Source organism: Eurytemora carolleeae, unplaced genomic scaffold, assembly GCF_000591075.1.
Source record: "Eurytemora carolleeae unplaced genomic scaffold, Eaff_2.0 scaffold559, whole genome shotgun sequence".
NCBI classification, from domain to species: Eukaryota; Metazoa; Arthropoda; class Copepoda; order Calanoida; family Temoridae; genus Eurytemora; species Eurytemora carolleeae.
In genome coordinates this window covers 141,123-161,386 of record NW_019396544.1, presented here as the reverse complement: position 1 = coordinate 161,386, position 20,264 = coordinate 141,123, and the positions used below count along the sequence as shown (strand labels likewise).

The 20,264-nt window shown below is 33.4% G+C and overlaps 1 protein-coding gene across 2 annotated transcripts; it reads left to right on the top strand.

The window, feature by feature from the left end:
* The first annotated feature begins 290 nt into the window (after nucleotides 1-290).
* Nucleotides 291-20,264, top strand: LOC111705228 (probable ATP-dependent DNA helicase HFM1). 2 transcript variants are annotated; one of them, XM_023477713.1, is made up of 26 exons: nucleotides 291-678; nucleotides 894-1,290; nucleotides 2,113-2,352; nucleotides 3,436-3,631; nucleotides 4,101-4,145; nucleotides 5,775-5,822; nucleotides 6,197-6,300; nucleotides 6,410-6,594; nucleotides 7,097-7,254; nucleotides 7,526-7,642; nucleotides 8,262-8,411; nucleotides 8,737-8,944; nucleotides 10,524-10,605; nucleotides 10,960-11,026; nucleotides 11,637-11,725; nucleotides 12,078-12,309; nucleotides 12,646-12,761; nucleotides 13,302-13,353; nucleotides 13,682-13,742; nucleotides 15,238-15,391; nucleotides 16,114-16,252; nucleotides 16,349-16,437; nucleotides 16,906-16,958; nucleotides 18,385-19,037; nucleotides 19,095-19,206; nucleotides 19,454-20,264. In XM_023477713.1, the coding sequence occupies exons 1-26, from the start codon at nucleotides 345-347 to the stop codon at nucleotides 19,648-19,650; spliced, it is 4,278 nt and encodes a 1,425-aa protein (XP_023333481.1). In that variant the 5' UTR covers nucleotides 291-344; the 3' UTR covers nucleotides 19,651-20,264. The 2 variants fall into 2 exon arrangements, with proteins under 2 accessions (XP_023333481.1, XP_023333480.1); XM_023477712.1 differs by having other exon boundaries at nucleotides 783-1,290.

The window sequence follows — 20,264 nt, the reverse complement described above, 5'->3', positions numbered from 1 at the left end:
ATGATTCCTTATTTTTGAAATGTCTGAGTACTCCCGAAAATCGCAATATAAAGCATATTCACGATCTAATATATGGGACACCATGTATAATAACTGTAAAGACTAGAACCAGAAAGACTGCTCTCATAAAACTCGCATCAGAAGCCAATATGAGAAAAGAAATATTCAATACAAAACTATAATATTTATTTATTCGACAAACTGTTTCATGAATTTTTTTGTAATCTTCAGGATAATCTTGTATATATTCGTGTCTTTATGTTTTTACCAAGCTTTGTTTTATTAGGAGTTTAGATAAAAATGCGCAAGTAAGGCTAAATCTGAAGATAAAGCCTAAACCTGAGATGCAGACTGGAACTGACCAATCTAGGGTTTACTACACCCAGGAATATAAGGACAGGAAACAATTTGAAACCAATTGGAAGCTTGGTGCTACTAGTTCCTATACACCTACCCAGAGTAATGCTGGGTGTCTGAGCTATCCAACCAAACCAAACGCACATAGAAGGATTGACGACTCCGGAATCAGTTTTGGATTGTCGAGTCTGATGGATCAGGATGGTTCAGAAACAGGGTCAGAAATTGACAATATTGATTCTGGATTTTTGGAGGACGGAACATTCTTTAATTCTCCAGGAAACAACCAACCCTACTCATGTGGCTACAGGACTAGTTCAGGAAATTATTAAAACATAATGCACCTTTGGTTTAATTCTGGGCTTTGAGTTTACTGTTTTTATTCAGAAATGTTAATAAATTTTGAATTTTAATAGTTCGTTTAGATCATCAATTAGTTGATTCGGGTTTTAGAACCAATGCATTCAATGGGTACTCGTCAAGTGTGCAGGTTGATTCCGGTCCTGTGTTCAACTCTTTCTCTAAACCTGAACCAGACATAGCTCCGTGTATGGATAGAGTTCCAGGTCCTAAACCTGACTCGGATGGACATTTCGCCAGTTTTTCAGGGATAACTTCTGATACTGGATACTACTCTTACTCGGATGCATCTCTTAGTCAGATAACTGAGCACACTTTAGCTCCTAGCTACACCCCACACCTAGAGTACCACACCACTAGAACACCAGCACATGGATATAGATCCTATTTTGAACCAAATCAGGGAACAAACCCTTCTGGTTGGACTATGGAGAGAACACCATCAATGCAGGGACGAAACCTCGATGAACCTCAAGCTCCTCAGAAATCCAGAGAATTTGTTTCAACCCGTTCCGAAGAGGAGTGTTTAGAGAGCAAGAAAGAGTTATTTAAGAAGCCTGATGGTGCCATAAGGTGTTTAGATTAGTATTAATTATAATTCTTCCTTCAAGGTGCAGTAAGCGTAGTTCGCCTGAAACCAACTGATGAATAAAATTGCCGTTAATAAATATATAGCGTAGTTCGCCTCAAACCAACTGATGAATTAAATTGCCGTAAATAAATATATAGCGTAGTTCGCCTCAAACCAACTGATGAATGAAATTTCCGTAAATAAATGTATAGCGTAGTTTGCCTCAAACCAACTGATGAATGAAATTTCCGTAAATAAATGTATAGCGTAGTTTGCCTCAAACCTACTGATGAATGAAATTGTAAATAAATATATAGCGTAGTTCGCCTCAAACCTACTGATGAATGAAAATGTAAATAGATACATAGCGTAGTTCGCCTCAAACCTACTGATGAATGAAATTATAAATAAATATTTGAAATAAGTAATCTTAAAAGGAACTGAAAGCCTAATTTTAGGTACCCTCTATGTAAAGATGACAATGCCCGATTTACAACGGGGCCCTTGAAACCTTTGACTGTTCAAAAATGTGCGAGACAACGTCGTTTTTCTGACTCGAAAAATGTTTATTCTTGTAAATTCGTGCATTAAGTTTCTCATAAGCAAAAAATACGTAAGTCCCTGATGTAGAGAAACCACAAATAAAAATAATTACTTTAAACAAACAAAGACATGGATATCTAATTTATACTTGTTTTAAAACGAGCATGGATGGTCACTGGAAATTGCGCTTACAGTTCCTTTAATTATTGAAATATCAAAAGAATAATTTTCTGTATTATTTTAATCTCACGAACCATTGTTGAAACAAAATTCAATTTTAGACCGGAAGTTAGAGATCAACTAAATAACTTCCGGGGTCAACTTCGCCGTAACCCAGAAGAGCTGGTCAATCCTAACCCGGAACCTCCCTCTGCTCCTGTTCCTGAATATATCCCAGCTCCGGAGCCTGGATTGAGACAGGTTTCTGAGATCCCTGAGCCAGGACGGATTCTCTTCTCATCCCTCTCCAGTTTTAACAAAGTCCAATCTGAGGTTCTGGATGATGTTTTCTACTCTGACAGGGGAGTATTCAGTTCTAAATAACCAATTTAAAAAATATGATAGGTTGGACATGGTTATTTTTTTGTGTAAATTATATATTCATAAAAATGCATAGGCACAGAATTTATTCTTGAAACTGAAGGTTTAGGTATTCCAACCATTGTTGATCCAAGATTTCATCTTAGATTGTCCTGTAGATCCACTCAACCAAAGTCAGTGTCAAAAGCCCTCAGCAATTTATATTTAACCATACTAGCCAGGATTTAAGATTTTAAATCTTTAATAACCCAGACATTCCTACCTAGGATGGCCATCCTGAGCTTCTTGAGAAAAAATTTACAATTTAATCCTGTTTGACATTAGTTTTCTTGTGCATGTAGTTAATTTCCTAAAACAATAACAAAAAAAATAAATACTCAATAATTTTGAATCCTCCCCCCAAAAAAAAATCCTTTTTAAAACTTGCCTAAGTTTTCTTTATTGTAAAAAATGGGATCTTTTATAAAACTTTGTTAGGTCGGGCTGGCCACCTTTAAGTAAAATATGTAATCTATCTTTATAATAAAGCTTTTCGCTCATATTTATTTATGTTAGCTAAAGCTTGGCTTACTGTTGGACCAAATTGGCTGAATTTTTTGAGGAAACCCATTGGGGCAATGTAGGCTAAAAAGTTCTAAATTTTGAATCTTCAAAATTAGATTTTTTTTCATAGTGTTCTTAAAATTCCAGAGGGAACTTCGGGCACTTAAGTTAATTTCTTTATTAAAAAGCACATAAGAGAAAAGTATCATCAATATAAAAACTGGAAGCATGGTTCCCGCGCGACCTCTCCATTTAGCTCGATGGTTAGGTTAGGAACATTTCAGGACTTTTTTCTACATTTTATTTAGAAGAAATATTATGTGGTGATTATATGAGAGGAAGTTTACAAAAAAACTGTACTGCAGTTTTTGGGAGGAACATAAACAAAGCACAAACTGCACTATATACTTATAATTGTAAACAAATATACGTAGGCTCTTGTATCTTTCTAGACGACTAGAACTCTCCCGTTTTCTGTTTCCATTGTAAAATAAACAGCATGCAATAGGATAATTGTACAGGAGTGTAGTGGTTGCTGCTCCTACTGGATCTGGTAAGACTGGTGTATTTGAGCTTGCTATTGCCAGACTACTCAACTCCAAGCTAGGAAGAGGAGAAGGAGAAGGTGGTGGGGTTGGATGGAAGATTGTATATATAGCTCCAGTGAAAGCACTGTGTACGGAGAGGGTTTTGGATTGGAGAAAAAAACTAGCTCAGGTTTAAAAATATACCTATATGTTTTAACTAAGGAATTAAGTCTTTGTCACAAACTCAAATTTTCTAATCCCTATGTCTTTGCAACCTGATGGCGTAAACCTTTGATAATTCAAACTTAGACTATTTGATCTACCAGAACTCTAAGTTTTAAATATCTAAGGTCTTTGACATTTGGTTGCAAATAAACAGGGATTAGAAAATCAGGGGTTGTGTTTAAGACTGAATTCCCTTCTCCAGTATGTTATGATAATTGTGTCGTATTGTTCAGTCTTTGTCCCACATTTATTTTTGTACCTAGAAATATGAAATTAAATTTAGCATCTCAACAAATTAGAAGCTCAAAATAAGAATATTCAGGACAGGGTTGGAAGATTTAAATAAAACAAACTTGTTGCAGGAACCCTGATTATCCTATATATACTCCTGAACTATGTACAAGTATGTTTATAATCTTGTTTCTAATCTTTAGTTGAATTTGCGGATTCTGGAACTAACCGGAGATCAGACTGGCGAGGTAAAATTATAATTTTTTTCTTTTTCAAAAGGGCCTGTAAGCTTAATTTTAAGTGAGTCTCAGTGTTACGATGACAATGCACGATTTACAATGGTACCCTTGAAACTTTAATTTGATCAATATTGTAAGAACCCTTGAAACTTTAGTTTGATCAATATTATAAGAACCCTTGAAACTTTAATTTGATCAATATTATAAGAACCCTTGAAACTTTAATTTGATCAATATTGTAAGAACCCTTGAAACTTCAATTTGATCAATATTCTAAGAACCCTTGAAACTTTAATTTGATCAATATTGTAAGAACTCTTGAAACTTTAATTTAATCAATATTATAAGAACCCTTGAAACTTTAATTTGATCAATATTCTAAGAATTCTAAGTTTCAAGGGGAAACTTTAATTTGATCAATAATGTAAGAACCCTTGAAACTTTAATTTGATCAATATTCTATGAACCCTTGAAACTTTAATTTGATCAATAATGTAAGAACCCTTGAAACTTTAATTTGATCAATATTGTAAGAATCCTTGAAACTTTAATTTGATCAACATTGTAAGATATGTTCTTTTTAACGTGCTCAATTCCGATCATTCTTGTTTTCCTGTAGTAGAAATGCGCAAGTCACTTATGTAGAGAAACCACAATTGAGAATAATCTGTTCTCTAAATTATAAATGTTAATATCTAGTTCAAACTTGTTCAAACTAAGTTTTATAGTGTATCGTTACGAATTAGACATTGCCATTTTTTGCTTGCTGGGTCACTTGAAATTTATACGCTTACAGCCCATTTAAAAAGCGTAATCTCAAGGCCGAATTTAAAGAATTTAAGCGGCGGCTTAAATTTAAACCGAGGCTCAAATATGGTTGATTCCACTTAAAATTGTATCAGGTTTTTCAAGATTTAAGCCGGTGCTTAATTTAAACCGGTTTTTGGGTGATTTGAGACGCGGCTTAAATTCATTAAATTCCATCTCGGTTTTGGCGGATTTAAACCGTGGCTCAAATTCTTTAAATTCCATCTCTGTTTCTTTAAAATCCGGTTTTAAAGGATCGTTCAAGGAATATTCAAGAAATACCTATCTTCTCCGCTCGAAAGTATTACGCACAGGGTTTAAAACCACGTGCACCTCAAATCCTGAAATAACTTTGTCTTTCGTTCTTTTTTCATTATCTTGATTTCTAGATCCTTTAACATTAGTCAAACTGGAAAATATTCTGTTTTATTATAATATTTTCGCAGAGATTCATAAAGTCCGGTGTTTCAGTAAATTAGAAACTTTAAAACATATTATTCATTTCGTTTACTCTAATTAGAAACATGGCAATTAATTTATCACTATTAAATCTAAAATAGATTATATGATTTGAGTCACTTTTATCTTCGGATACTGAATTCAGTTAAGCATTAATTAATTAGATAAAAAATAGTTTACAGGTTGTTTATATTTTAATGTGACATATAAAAACAGTTTTATCGTAAACAAACAATATTTGTTAAACATTATGGCGCGGCTCTCTTGCCCTGCCCAGTTCTAATTCCTAATATAACACATCAAAATGTAAACAAAATCTTTCCCCTTCTCCCTCTGTTTAACTCTTATCGGGATAAACTATGGTATTTCTAGGAGATTGAAGGAATTGAAAGAAGTGAAATTATTGTCTCTACCCCGGAGGTAAACAACTAAATAGAATAATATAAGAACATTGAAATTAAAACTTATTATTGAATTATTAAATTCACAAACTCTCACTAATAACTAACAATAACTAACAGTTTCTTATTTGAAAGTGAAACATATTATCTTAAACTTTTAGTATTTGATTATTTATTCATAGTTTAAAATTTCAAAGGTCTATGACATCAAATATTAGAAAAGATAAGAAATTTATTTTATTATTATTCCCTTTATATCTTTGCAACCTTGATTGTGTGTACCATTTATTTTTCAAATTTTCACTATTTGATTTAGCATAATTCATATTTTAAAACATCAGGTTGCAAAGATATAAATTATGTGAAAAGTTTGTTCCTCTATATCCTGTTTAGAAGTGGGATGCTGTGAGCCGAAGGTTCCGTGGAAACCAATCTTTAATTAAATCCATCCAGCTCTTCCTGGTGGACGAGGTTCATCTTATCAATGATGAAGACAGGAATCAGTTCTACAAAATTCGCGGATTATTTTTTTATTAGCTTATTTTGGTTTTTGAAATTTTTGAAAGTTTTCAATTTGCCTGTTGGTTGATAGAGCTGATGTTGTAGAGGTCACGTGTTGGAAGCTATTGTTAGTCGTCTGAAAGCTATCAAGTGTCCTGCCAGGTTTATAGCTGTGTCGGCCACCTTCCCTAATGTTGATGATGTATCTATATGGCTGGGAGGTCGGTCAGCTGTATTCTTCAAGTTTAACGAGGATTCAAGGCCAGTCAAACTTAACCGGGTAGTTATAGGTAAAATCTTAAGAATTTGGAAAAATTGTTGTTTTTTCGCCTTTTTGATATAGTAATTGTGATCTTGGGTGTTGATTACAGAGTTCACAATAAGCATTAAGCACATGCATTTCTATAAACCAGTTGGATAATTTACAATCATAAGTTTTACAAGAATATTTTCTAATTTTTAAGGATTATCTTTGGTTTTATTCTTGGTTTTAATGGGATTATTCTAGGGTTTTCTCTTGGTTTCAAAGTGGTTGCGCTTGGTTTTATAGGAATTATAAAAGGATGGTTCTTGATTTCAAAGAAAGCATTTTTAGGACACAAAAGGGTTGTGTTTAAATGCTTTTATGAAATTTTAAATTTTACAAGAAGTATTAAAAATTTTCAGAAGAATAGTATTTGAGAAGTTTAAAAATAGAGTGTCTATCTCGTCTTTAAATAAAAATGATAATTTATAAACTATTGTCTAAAATTACCCGTAAGATTCAAAATATATCTACGTTTTTTATCTCAGGTTACCCGTTCTACTCCGGGCAGTCTGAGTTTAGGTTTGAGATGAATCTGTCCTACAGACTCCGACCTATCCTGGAGGAATACGGGAACTATAAACCTAGTCTTGTATTCTGCAACAGTAGGAAGGCAACTGTACACACAGCTACAGTGCTATCTCAGGTTCAACCAACAAATAATTAATATTTTTCCTTAATATTGATTATTATTCATCTTTTATGTTTATTATTTTGTTTCCCGCCATTTTTTTTGGCGCATTCCTCCTTCACTTTATTTGCCTCAATTTCCTTTTCCTTTCTTTCATTTCTGTTCATCGAGCTGTTTTAAGTTTTTCTTAACCTTTCTACTAACCTTACTTTTTGTATCCTTCTAATCCTCATAATTCTTATATAAAGTTTTTTTAAACACATATTATTTTATTTTTGTTTTGCAGGAGTTCAAAGCAAGGTTTGATGTCCCAACCAAGACTAAAGTACTCTCTCAGTCCAGCTCCATATCTGATCCTAAGCTAAGAAACCTCGTGGTAGAGTTCGGGATCGGATATCATCATGTAGGTTTCCATTATAAGAAGTTATGCAACCTCGATCTAATTCGTATTATTTAATGTTTATAAAGGGGGACTCGTAAAATAAAAAAGACATGATTTAAAAGTCACTTTCGGTATTTTTTAGTTTCTTTATAATTTCTAAAATTTCAAATTGCTATTTAACTTCAAAAAATACACCAAGAAATAATTGCTTGATCTCAAATCATCGTAAACTTATTAAAATCTCCGGCACTTTGAAAGATATGGAGGAGGTTGACTAAATTCAGAATACCTGTGATCTTGGACAACACTGTTAATTCTAGTTTGATGATAATAACTGCTTTGCTCTCATGGACTCTACAATTGAAAATGTTATTTGCCCGAATAATTGACAGAGATATTCTTGTTTTTGATCTAAAAATTGATAATTTTTAGGTTTGTGTTGGGTTCTCTATAAAATTACTTGCTTACATATGAAGAGAAAGAGAAGGAAATTAACAGAAATAATCAAATTTAAAGATTTAAAAAAAATACCATAATTTTCTTTTTGTTGTTTGATAAAGAATGGTATAAAAAGCACTGTTGTGAATCGGGCAAACAACTTTTCAATTGGAGATTATATAAAATCATGTTAATGTTTAAGGCCGGATTGAGTCCTGGTGACCGGCGTATTGTGGAGAACCTGTTCACCCAGAACTGTCTTGTAGTTCTTACCTGCACCAGTACTCTGGCTCTAGGGGTTAATCTTCCAGCTTATCTTGTAGTCATTAAGTCTACACAGCAGATGAATAAGGTAGAACAGTACTCTAGCTCTAGGGGTTAATCTTCCAGCTTATCTTGTAGTTATTTAGTCTACACAGCAGATGAATAAGGTATAACAGTACTCTAGCTCAAGGGGTTAATCTTCCAGCATATCTTGTAGTTATTAAGTCTACACAGCAGATGAATAAGGTAGAACAGTACTCTAGAGCTTGATCAGGGTTGTGATTGTTAGCTTTTATTCAATCTATCAGAGTGAATACTATTGGTTCATGATATATCTACATGATTCAAAAATAGATTGGATGTAAACTCCTTTGTCATATTACTATATTAATTGGATTATTTCTCTTTTTCAGGGCGGTTGGCGGGAGTACAGTGAGAGTCAAGTTCTCCAGATGGCGGGTAGGGCGGGTAGACCTCAGTTCTGTGATACCGCCACCGTTGTTATTATGACAGAGGAGAGTATGAAGCGGCATTATGAACGATTAATCGGTGGAACCCAGCTTGTTGAATCCAACCTTCAGAAACATCTTCATCAACATCTCAATGCCGAGATTATTCTAGGTTCGGAGCAATAATTTATTCTCCGATATTATTGAAGGGTTATCCTGGTTATCTGTAAAGGATGAGAATTCAGAGACGTGCTAGAATTTATTGAATATCATGATGTAATTAATATACATTAATGTTATTAAACAACTGTGTGAAGTAAGACTGAAAAGTCTCATTCTTTGTATAGCAAAGCTTAAAGAGGGTGAAACCTCAGACGTGTACGAATCTGAATTTTTGTTTCGCTATAGAACCTTGTTTTATAATTATGTTGGTTTAAAAGTCATCTATGTTAAAAATACGAGTCCAAAAAAAGTGTGATTTGCGGCGCCTGGTGCAAAATTGTACCTTTTTTGTGCAACTCTCCTGTATGGTGTTTTTTCAAAAGAAAATCTCTCAAAATCAAAAGTTTAGAAAAACAAAAAATTTTAAAAATTGAATCAAAGAATCAAAGAAAATTGGCAATTTTTAGTTCTGGTATAAGTTTTAATGAAAAGTTATTCAAATTCTCTAGTGCCTTTCTTCTTAGTATATTCTAAAGTATTAAATATACGCTGTTCAGTTGAAACCTTAAAAACAATTGAAAAACAATCTTTCCGTAAAAATTAGACCAGAACTGAAAATTGTGAATTTTCTAATCACGATTTTGCAAATTTTCTGAGATTCTGTGATTCAATCTTTTTAAAATTTTAGATTTCGATAGAAATAATTTATATACACATTTTTGCATTTCTGAACTTTTGATTTTGAAAGAAAAAAAGGTTCGCGGATTTTCTTTTTGGCCATTGGAGTACCAAAAAAATACAGATTTTCAAAAAATATTGAAAAAACACCATTCAGGAGAGTTGCACAAAAAAGGTACAATTTTGTACCAGGCGCCGCAAATCATACTTTTTTTTTGACTTACCCTGTATATATAAGAACTCCTGATCCCCTGGACCGATTTGACTCATATTTTGATTGGGCAACTCGGCAGAACTAGGAGAATGTTATTAAAATTCTTTCAAGTTGATTTTTATAGAAAAACTTCAGTTTACATGGAAAGCAGGTTTCCTAAGCAATTTATAATTAAAGTATAGAGTTACAGAATGCATTTAATTCTAATCCTATGATTATAGTCTTGTAAGGTTAGTCAGACTCGAAGAATATGTGATAGTCAAGCAGTTTTTCGGACAATAAAGAGTCTAAAAAGGAGTTGAGTCAATTTATTTGCTATTTTCTTAAACTAATTATTATATGCATAGAAACAACTATTTAAATATTTGTTATGTACAGAAACTATGTATTTAGAATAAACAGGAAATATATATTTGTTCTGTACAATAACTATGTATTAATTATGTACAGAAACTTTTTATTTGTTATGTGCAGAAACTATATATTTGGTATGAACAGGAAATATGCATTTGTTCTGTGCAAGAACTATATATATGCATTATGTACAGAAACTTTATATGTGTTATGTACAGAAACTATATGTTTGGTATGAACAGGAAATATGCATTTGTTCTGTGCAAGAACTATATATATATATTTATTATGTACAAGAACTATATATTTATTATGTAGAGAAACTAAATATTTTTATGTCCAGGAACTATAAAGACGGTGGGTGAAGCTGTGACCTGGCTTAAATCTTCTTTTCTCTACATCCGGGTGAAGAAAAATCCCACAAGGAAACCTGGAATTCAGAACCAAAAATATTGATTTTTGTCTTGAGTTTACAATAAAATATTGTTTGTCTTGAGTTTACAAAAAAATATTGTTTGCGTCTTGATTTTACACAAATTATTAATTGCGTTATGATTCTACCAAAAATACTACGTTGATGTGAAAAATATCGTTTATGTTGTTTAAATTTACAGTAAATAATACTACGGTAGAGAAAATTAAGATGTTACGAAACCCCTCGTCTCCACCTATTTTTTTAGTTTAAAAAAAAAACTGAAGTATCAAAAACGCAAGTTTTCAAAAGTGCATGATTTTCTTGATATGCAGTATGCACGGTTTTACACCCAGGTTTGGTTCAGATATTCTCTGGCTCCAAATCTAATTGAGTTTGAACTGGAGGATCAACTTTATCAAATGTGTCTCCAGGTATACAGGGTAGATACAGGACGCAGTCTTTGCTTCAGGTTTCAGAGAAAATTATAGTTTGGAAATCTTAAGGACATCATCATTTAGCTTATTCTCATATCTTCTGTAAAGAATATACAGATAAATTCTTGTAATAAGAGGAAATTAAGGAAACTCACCTCGAACTCGAATGTTATAATCCTTACATCTTTGAAACCTGATATCGCAGACCTTTGATATTTCATACTCTGAACTCAAATAGCCAATGTTTGAAATATCAAAGGTTTACACCATCAGATTACAAAGAAATAAGGATTAGAAAGTTATAGTTTTCAGCGAGTATTCTGTTCCTTTATCTGTTAATGATATAGGTAAAGATAATGATTACTTCTGTTTTTTAACTTTATCCTGATGTCGTAAAGATTTGATATTTTAACTATGATTTATGCTAGATTAAATAGTAAACGTTCGAACAATCGAAGCTTTAACACATAAGGTTGAAAAGAAATAAGGATCAGAAAATTATAGTTTGAGGCAATTGGTCAGTTCCTTTAAGAGTACGCGTACGGAACTGATTACTCCTCTCAAACTTTAATGTTTAAATCCTGATAACTTTTCACACTATTTTTAGGCTCTAAATGATCTAGCTGGAGCTGAACTTATAACTCTCTCCGACTCCGGAGATATTAACGGAACCTCAATCGGTAGACTCATGTCAAGGTTCGGAACATTTTGTTACATGAAAACTGCTTTTTTTAGGACTTTGAGCAATTAGCACATCGAAACTAAAAAATGTTCTTAATCCATTTCGAAAATTATATAAACGCGAGGATTAGTCATATTTTAGATATATTTCTCTGAAGATTCAATAGTTTGCCTTACATAAACATTTACTAAAAAGTTTAAATTGAGAAATTATTTTTTGCTCTATGAAAGTTTATTTTTAAAGATTTTTTATTCTTTTAATGTCATTTTTACTCAAAAAAAAAATCATTTTCCACAATATTAAAAATAATATCTAGCCAACTTTTTAAAAACCTTTTTACCAAATAAAAAAAAATATTTTTGTAAGGTTTTATCTTGGGTTTGAGACAATGCGAAACTTGACAACTCTAACCGGAGACGAATCTATCCTGCAGGTTCTAGAGAAGATTACTGAAAGTAAAGAGTTCTCCGATGTTATCCTAAGAACAGGAGAGAAGAAGATACTCAACAGTCTGAATTCAGGGAAGGAAGCAAAGATTAGGTTCAAGTTAGAAGGAAAAGTAAAAACTCCAGCAATGAAAGTCAATGTTCTTATTCAGGTATTTAAAAAAATATATTTATTGATGTAGATTGTAGAAATGTTGATAGATGTGGCTAACATTTGAATTTGCGTTTGTGCCTTGGCAAATAGTTTTAAATGGATTAACTGTCTAATTTAACTGAGAAAGAAACAAAATTACTTCCAGGAGACTATGAATAGAGTAAAAGGGATTATATTGATTCCGTACAGTCGTCTCTGAAGTCTCATCCTTTTTGGTTAGCCTTGTATAATGCACAAAAACCTGTTGTTTGATTTTGAACTTAGATTTTTTTATGTTCTGTCAGTAAATCTACTTTTTCATCAACTTGTTTTAAACTAACTATTATTAATTAAGTCGATGCTTGGTGTGGTTGCTATCTCTGAGCCTGGATTGAACCTGGAGGCTCATCGACTAGTTCAGCTTGCAGGACGGATATCAAGCTGTTTATTGGAGTTTATTATCAACAGTAGGTTAGAGTTTAGTTAGCAGGACGGATATCAAGCTGTTAGTTTATTATCAGCGGACGGTTAGAGTTTAGCTAGTCGGACGGATATCAAGCTGTTTACTGGAGTTCATTATCAACAGTAGGTTAGAGTTTAGCTAGCAGGACGGATATCAAGCTGTTTTTTGGAGTTTATTATCAACAGTAGGTTAGAGTTTAGTTAGCAGGACGGATATCAAGCTGTTTTTTGGAGTTTATTATCAAGAGTAGGTTAGAGGTTAGCTTGCAGGACGGATATCAAGTTGTTTATTGGAGTTCACTATCAGCAGAAGGTTAGAGTTTAGCTAACAGGACGGATATCTAATTTTTTATCAACAGTAGGTTAGAGTGTAGCTATCAGGACATATCTAGTTGTGTTATCAACAGTTAGATAGAGTTTAGCTAGCAGGACGGATATCTAGCTGGTTTATCAACATTTAGATAGAGTTTAGATAGCAGGACGGATATCTAGCTGTCATTTCTTTATCATTTATACTGAATGCATTATGTACTTTTTATTCTATTTTAGGAGATTACAGAATTGTTTTCAGATTGTTAAAAGTGTTCTCATACTTAACAAGGTATTAAGTACAGTTCAGAGATCAAAGATTTCCAATAAAATTTGAACGAACTACTAAGATTTACTTACTACTACTAAGATTTACTACTAAGATTTACTTGGCTGAATTCCTGGAATAACAACATTTTTAGACTTTAGTAAAGCATGTTAATTACATTCAAATTGTATAGTTAACCACAAAAAATTAATGTTGACGACCTGAAGTCTCATTTGTCGGTAACCCTATGTTATTACACGAAAATTATGACGACTATTCTTAATAAAACAATATTTTAAAACCTTTCCATGCAGTCTCCAGGTTTTTTTTTATAGATTTGATTGTTTTTTAGAGCTTGACCTCGGGGGTTTGGGAGAATACAGTTCATGTAGCAAAACAGATGGATAGAATAGGTAAATACAAGGTCAAAACAAATGGATATAATAGGTAAATACAAGGTCAAAACAGATGGATATAATAGGTAAATACAAGGTCAAAACAAATGGATATAATAGGTAAATACAAGGTTAAAACAGATGGATAGAATAGGTAAATACAAGGTTAAAACAGATGGATAGAATAGGTAAATACATGGTCAAATCAGATGGATATAATAGGTAAATGCAAGGTTAAACCAGATGGATAGAATAGGTAAATACAAGGTTAAAACAGATGGATAGAATAGGTAAATACAAGGTTAAAACAGATGGATAGAATAGGTAAATACATGGTCAAATCAGATGGATATAATAGGTAAATGCAAGGTTAAACCAGATGGATAGAATAGGTAAATACAAGGATAAAACAGATGGATAGAATAGGTAAACACAAGGATAAACAGATGGATAGAATTGGTAAATACAAGGTTAAAACAGATGGATAGAATAGGTAAATACAAGGATAAAACAGATGGATAGAATAGGCAGGGTGGCCAAAATGTACGGATTGTACGGATTTTTTATTTTGTAACCCTAAAATTGTACGGAATGTACGGATTGTACGGATTTTTTTTCAAATTGTACGGATTGTACGGATTTTTATCCTGGAAATACACCGGTTTTTTTTATTTTCACTCATCTCAGCAAATTTTTCATGAAAATTTCAAAAAATAAATTCTCGTCAAAATGAAGTTAGTTTAACTTATTTTCTGAATTTTAAATAATATTAGATTGATTAATGTTTCAATTGACAATAAAAATTCATTCATAATTTTCGAGATCCCAGAAGTGTTCTTTTGAGAATATGTTCCAGAAGTGTTCATTATCTATCTGTCTATCTGTCTAGCTATCTGTCTAGTTATCTGTCTAGCTATCTGTCTAGCTATCTGTCTAGCTATCTGTCTAGTTATCTGTCTAGCTATCTGTCTAGCTATTTGTCTAGCTATATGTCTAGCTATATGTTTAGCTATATGTCTAGCTATCTGTCTAGATATCTGTCTATCCATCTATATATCTATCTCCATGTCAGTTTATCTATCTTTTTATCTATCTGTTTATTTATCCTATCTGTCCCTCTGTTTAAATCCTAAATCTGCACTCCACTCTTTCTAATTATAACTTAATCGTTTATTTGTTAAATGGCCTAATTCACACTGATCTAAACAGTTTTAAAAATTAGAATCAACGCTCTTTAGTTCTCTAGTTCTCTGGTTCTCTGGTTCTCTGGTTCTCTGGTTCTCTGGTTCTCTGGTTCACTGGTTCTCTGGTTCTCTGGTTCGCTGGTTCTCTGGTTCTCTGGTTAAATACAAGGATAAAACAGATGGATAGAATTGGTAAATACAAGGATAAAACAGATGGATAGAATATAGAAAAAGGTAGATAAAATAAATGGAGAGGATCAGTTGATTTCAGTTTGAAACTAATAAAGAGAAGTAAGGAAAGAATTATCAAGGATGTAGTTTATGTTTAGGTTTGATCCTGTCAAATCATCTGGTAGCTGCAGGGTTCACTTCCTTCTCCGTTCTAGCCGCAGCTAACCCACGTGATATTGAGATAGCCTGTAGCAAGACTCCTCCGTTTGGGAACAGTGTTCGCAACTTTGCGCTAAATATGCCTCGTTACAGGTCCACGGTTCAGTATACAATATACATATATATAATTTTTACTTTACAATATACATATATATTTTCTTTATTTTACAGCATACACAGTATACATATACATGTACATTGTACACTGTTCAATGATCAAATCCATTTATGTATTTACAATCCTTACTTTACACTGTACGTACACTGCACACTGTATATTACTGTATGTTCGCATACAACCCTTTCTTTACGCTGTACACTGTACAGTGTACACTCTTTTTGGTACATAATGTCTGTATTCTTGTTTGTAAACTAGTACATGTGACACATTATCAAAGACAGTGCTGAGAGACAAATTTTTAAAATCTGTCCAAGACAAAAAGCTAGATTCTGATACAGAGAAAATTAAGATTAAACCCGAAGAAAAGCCTCCTGAGTTAACCTTGTAATTAAACAAGGAAATGCAAGTTGAACTTTACATCTCTAGCGTGCCTTCAAGTGCAAAGGAAAAGAAGTTCAACCATGCCATCCCTAGTCCATCTGCTTCTCGCTATTTATTAATTCCGACCTCTGTGCAAGTACATTTTCGAATATTAGACATAATTTTGAAGGTGAAAATGGCATTTTTCATCGACTACCCACCCATTTACAGGGATTGGACCTACTAGGAGCACTGTTAACATAATACAACGATGTTTAGTAGGCAAAAAGCCTTAACACAAAGACACCCTGTCTATTTGATATTAATTGTTCAGACTGAATGTGAACCAGACATCTCGCGGCAAGGGTATCTCCGAAATCTTAATTTCTCTTGAGATCCTAAACCATGACGAGTGTAAGGATAGATACTCTCCGGGTAGATCTGGTGGCTGGAGCTTAATCGTAGGATCAGGAGTAAGTTAAACTTATCAAATAAAAACTTAACAATCCTGAAGTCGCAATATTGTCCACCCTTTTATACAGAATAATTACAAATATAATCTACTCTAGAACCAGCTGATAAGTAGAACGAAAGGAACCAACGGGTTGCTCCAGGATATCAGTAAACCTTGGAACAAGACCCTATCCGTCCACTACAAGTATGTTAAAAATATTTTTTAAGAATAACAATTGAAGGATTCGTTGCCATTTTACATATTTAATATCTAAATTTCCGAATCTACAGGATGTCCCAATAAACATGGGAACTGAGAGACGTCGACTTGAAAGATGTTTTTGATTCCTGATTTTTAATGCATTACAAAGAAAGTGTGAAAACGAGGCTGTACGTCTAACGAGCTTTTCATGTGTCTTCAAAATTGATTTATTAAATAAATTGAAATTTGTACAAATTTTGCAATGTCTCATACAATTATGGAGATTCAAAAATGGTATACCACATTTTGAACATCTCAAGCTAAAGCGATTTCGATGTTTTAACTGGAATGTTGCAACAATTGTACTCATGAAACAATTCCGCATGGATCGAATACGATATAAAAGTCGTCACTTAATTCCCATGTTAATTGGGACACCCTGTATTATAAAAACTTAATTTGTTTGTTCAGGGACTGTGAAGCAGGAATCCTTGAGGTTTATCTTATCCATGATACAATATCAGGTTCTAGTTTAATCATGATAAAATATCAGGTTCTAGTTTAATCTTGATACAATATCAGGTTCTAGTTTAACCATGATACAATATCAGGTTCTAGTTTAATCATGATACAATATCAGATTCTAGTTTTANTTCCCATAAAACTTGGGAATAGAAAGACTTTTAGACTCAAGTTATATATATAAATCCGCAATTATGCAGTTTCCATTTAACTTCAGAAATTGATTTTCCAGCGACTGGTAAAACATATTGCTATATAAGAACATAAAATTACACAAGCTTGCTTAAATGTCGTCTTCTTATTCTACAGTTTCATCGGTCCCACTGACCAAATTGTCAATGTTTTGGGATTTGTTTTAATTGGGGTTAGAGACAGACGTATTTACTGGGTTTTAGCCAGGGGGAGGCAAGTTATCCCCCATCACCTCGGCGATTTTTGTCCCCCCTCCCTCCCTTGGCCTTAAAAATGCTGTTATTTTTATTAAGTCAACTACATGTCCACTATGTAGCTCATTGTAGTCCCGATTTAAGGACTATATAATTTAATATATCCCTTTGTATGGTTCTGTATTACTCTCTGAACTGAGTAGTCTCCTGAAGACTACTCCCCTTGGTAGCCGACTGTAGTCCCGATCAAAGGATTAAAATGTATCCCTCTGTATAGTTCTGCTGCTTTCTGAAGTCCTGAGTAGTCTCCTGAAGACTACCATTATTCCTCTGTCATCTTTATTCTCCTCCACCCCTCCTCTCCTAATGTAATCTTCCCCTGGCCTTCATGGGGGTTGCGGTAGGACATGCCAAACACGTGCACAATGCATAAAGCTATAATTGTTTATCAAGTAAGGGGGGGACAATTTTTTATGAAAGGGAAATACTGAGTTAAAATAATTGGCGTGAAGCGGGAAGAAAATTTTTCAAATACTTTTTAAGGAGAATAACACCCCTTTGCAGATGGGGGCAAGCTTATTTTTTATCTACCACACCTGATTTTAACCTTTGCCTATAAATCCCAGAGGGGGCAGGGCCCCCACCCCTGCATGCCCAGGGAGGGGCAAGAGGACTACTCCCCCCCCCCTGTATACGCACCTGAGATTCCGAGGTTGAATATTTTAATTGAATTAACTCCCTTCTTGTGCTCCCCCTTCCCCCCCCCCATAAGCTGTTTCTGCATGTAAACTTTCATTAACCTTTTTGAAAACGAAAAGAGTATGTTCCTAGCTCATGTTTAAAGTGTACAGTTCTTGGTTCTGTTCTGATTTGTTTACCCAAGAAATTAGTTCAGAATTATGAAAATAAGTTACTTTAGTCGTATTAATATTTGTCTTTATGTTGTTGTATAATTTTAGGGTCATTTTATTTATTAAATAATTATTAATGATTAAGAGAAATATTATCCTATTATTCAGTTTAACTGAATTGTTTAACTCAGGAGTTGATGTTGGGAATGAGTTTAAGGTTGAGTTTAACCGTCCTTGTCTTCCTGCTCCGATACAGAGAGAACCAATCCCTGTCTCCAGGTCCAGGATAAACAATAAACAGAACTGGGATAGATCAGATCTGCCCCTAGAGTGGTATATGCACCAGAAATCCGTCCAAGATCAAACCTATTCTCAAAATTGGTTTCAACCATCCGACGAGAATACTGCAAGTAAACAGGAATACTTTGAGCAGGAGAAGATTAATGAACACTTTGGTAAAGGTGAATTCCAACCTAGAGGAAACTTCGGAAACCCTGGTATCAACGGAGGATTCACGGAGTTCTGTGAAACGGGAGAAGGAGAAGATATTTTGGATGATTCTGAATTTGATTATCAAGGGAATCTCGGATACAATTTTTTCAGCAAACAGCAAGAACCTCGGGGGTTTCAGGTATCCCAAAGTTTTCAAGGATCACAGGACATCCCGGGTTCCCGGCAATTTCAAGGATCCCAAAATTCCCAGTGTTCTGAGATGTTCCAAGGATCTGGTGGATATGAAGGATCTGATAGTTTTAACAGTACTCCGGGTACAGCACGAGCCTGTAGACATCCCTGCTCAGATAAACAGAATTGTGCACATAAATGCTGCAAAGTTGGAATAAAGGTAAAAATTAAACTACTACGAGTATCTACATGATTATATTAAACCTTGATACTCTAGAGTAGAACCAGGTCAGGAGGAGTAATTAGCAAACTCAACTCTATTGCAGCAGAATTTAAACAGATTAATAGGATTCATGATTTATCCAGGTTTAGAAGAATTCCTAAACAAGGTTAGATTATTATTGAATTAATAATTGTTATTTTTGATTATTATTATTAGTTTTTATAACTATAATTTGTAAATTAATATTTAATTGCTGAAACCGTTATGGACATGATTGGGATAAAAATCTTTCTCTTATTGGGTTTAATCAATTCTGCGACTAAAATTGCAATTACAATGTCAAATTCTAAATTAAAAGTGTTTCTAAAATTGTTTTAACGTTTTACTAAAAATAATATAGAGTTTTCTAATAGGATTAAGTTCTCACACCCTGAAGGAGAGTGCCGGGAATCTGAAGACGTTTTCTTCCTCAACAACTAGGTTTGATCTCACACCCTCCTCAGCACACAGTTCACCTCCTGGTTGTACCCAGATACAATCTTCATATGGAGCTTCAGTCCAGCTGGACAATTCAAGCTTAGAGGATATCACAAACCTATACTCCACCTAGAGTCAGTTCATAGTTTCTTAATCCTAATATTCTATTATTAGTGTATAATATAGCTTAAAAGCATAGATTTATGCAAACCCATAAATTGAAAATCTATCTGTTCAACACATAATATGTAGCAAAGTATTTCTTTTTCAATATTACCACAAACCAATAATTTCAAATCATATCTATGTATTCTTTAATAAGAAGTTAAGTATTCCTGTTCTATAAATGTTAAAGCATATCTAAGTACTCTGTAATATGTAAAAATAATTCCTGTTTTAGATAAAAAGATTAATAAAAAATGTCAATCAGATCTCCGGTATTAAGTGATGTTTCCTGTGGTTAAAATGTCTCCGCCAAAATTATGTAAAATCGTGTAGCCACTCTCTAATACATGAAGCAATGTTTTCTGTGTAAGATTAGCATGTAGCCTAAATTATGTAAAATCGTGTAGCCACTCTCTAATACATTAAGCAATGTTTTCTGTGTAAGATTATCATGTAGCCCAATTTATGTAAAATCAATTAGCCACTCTCTAATACATGAAGCAATGTTTTCTGTGTAAGATTAGCATGTAGCCTAAATTATGTAAAATCGTGTAGCCACTCTCTAATACATGAAGCAATGTA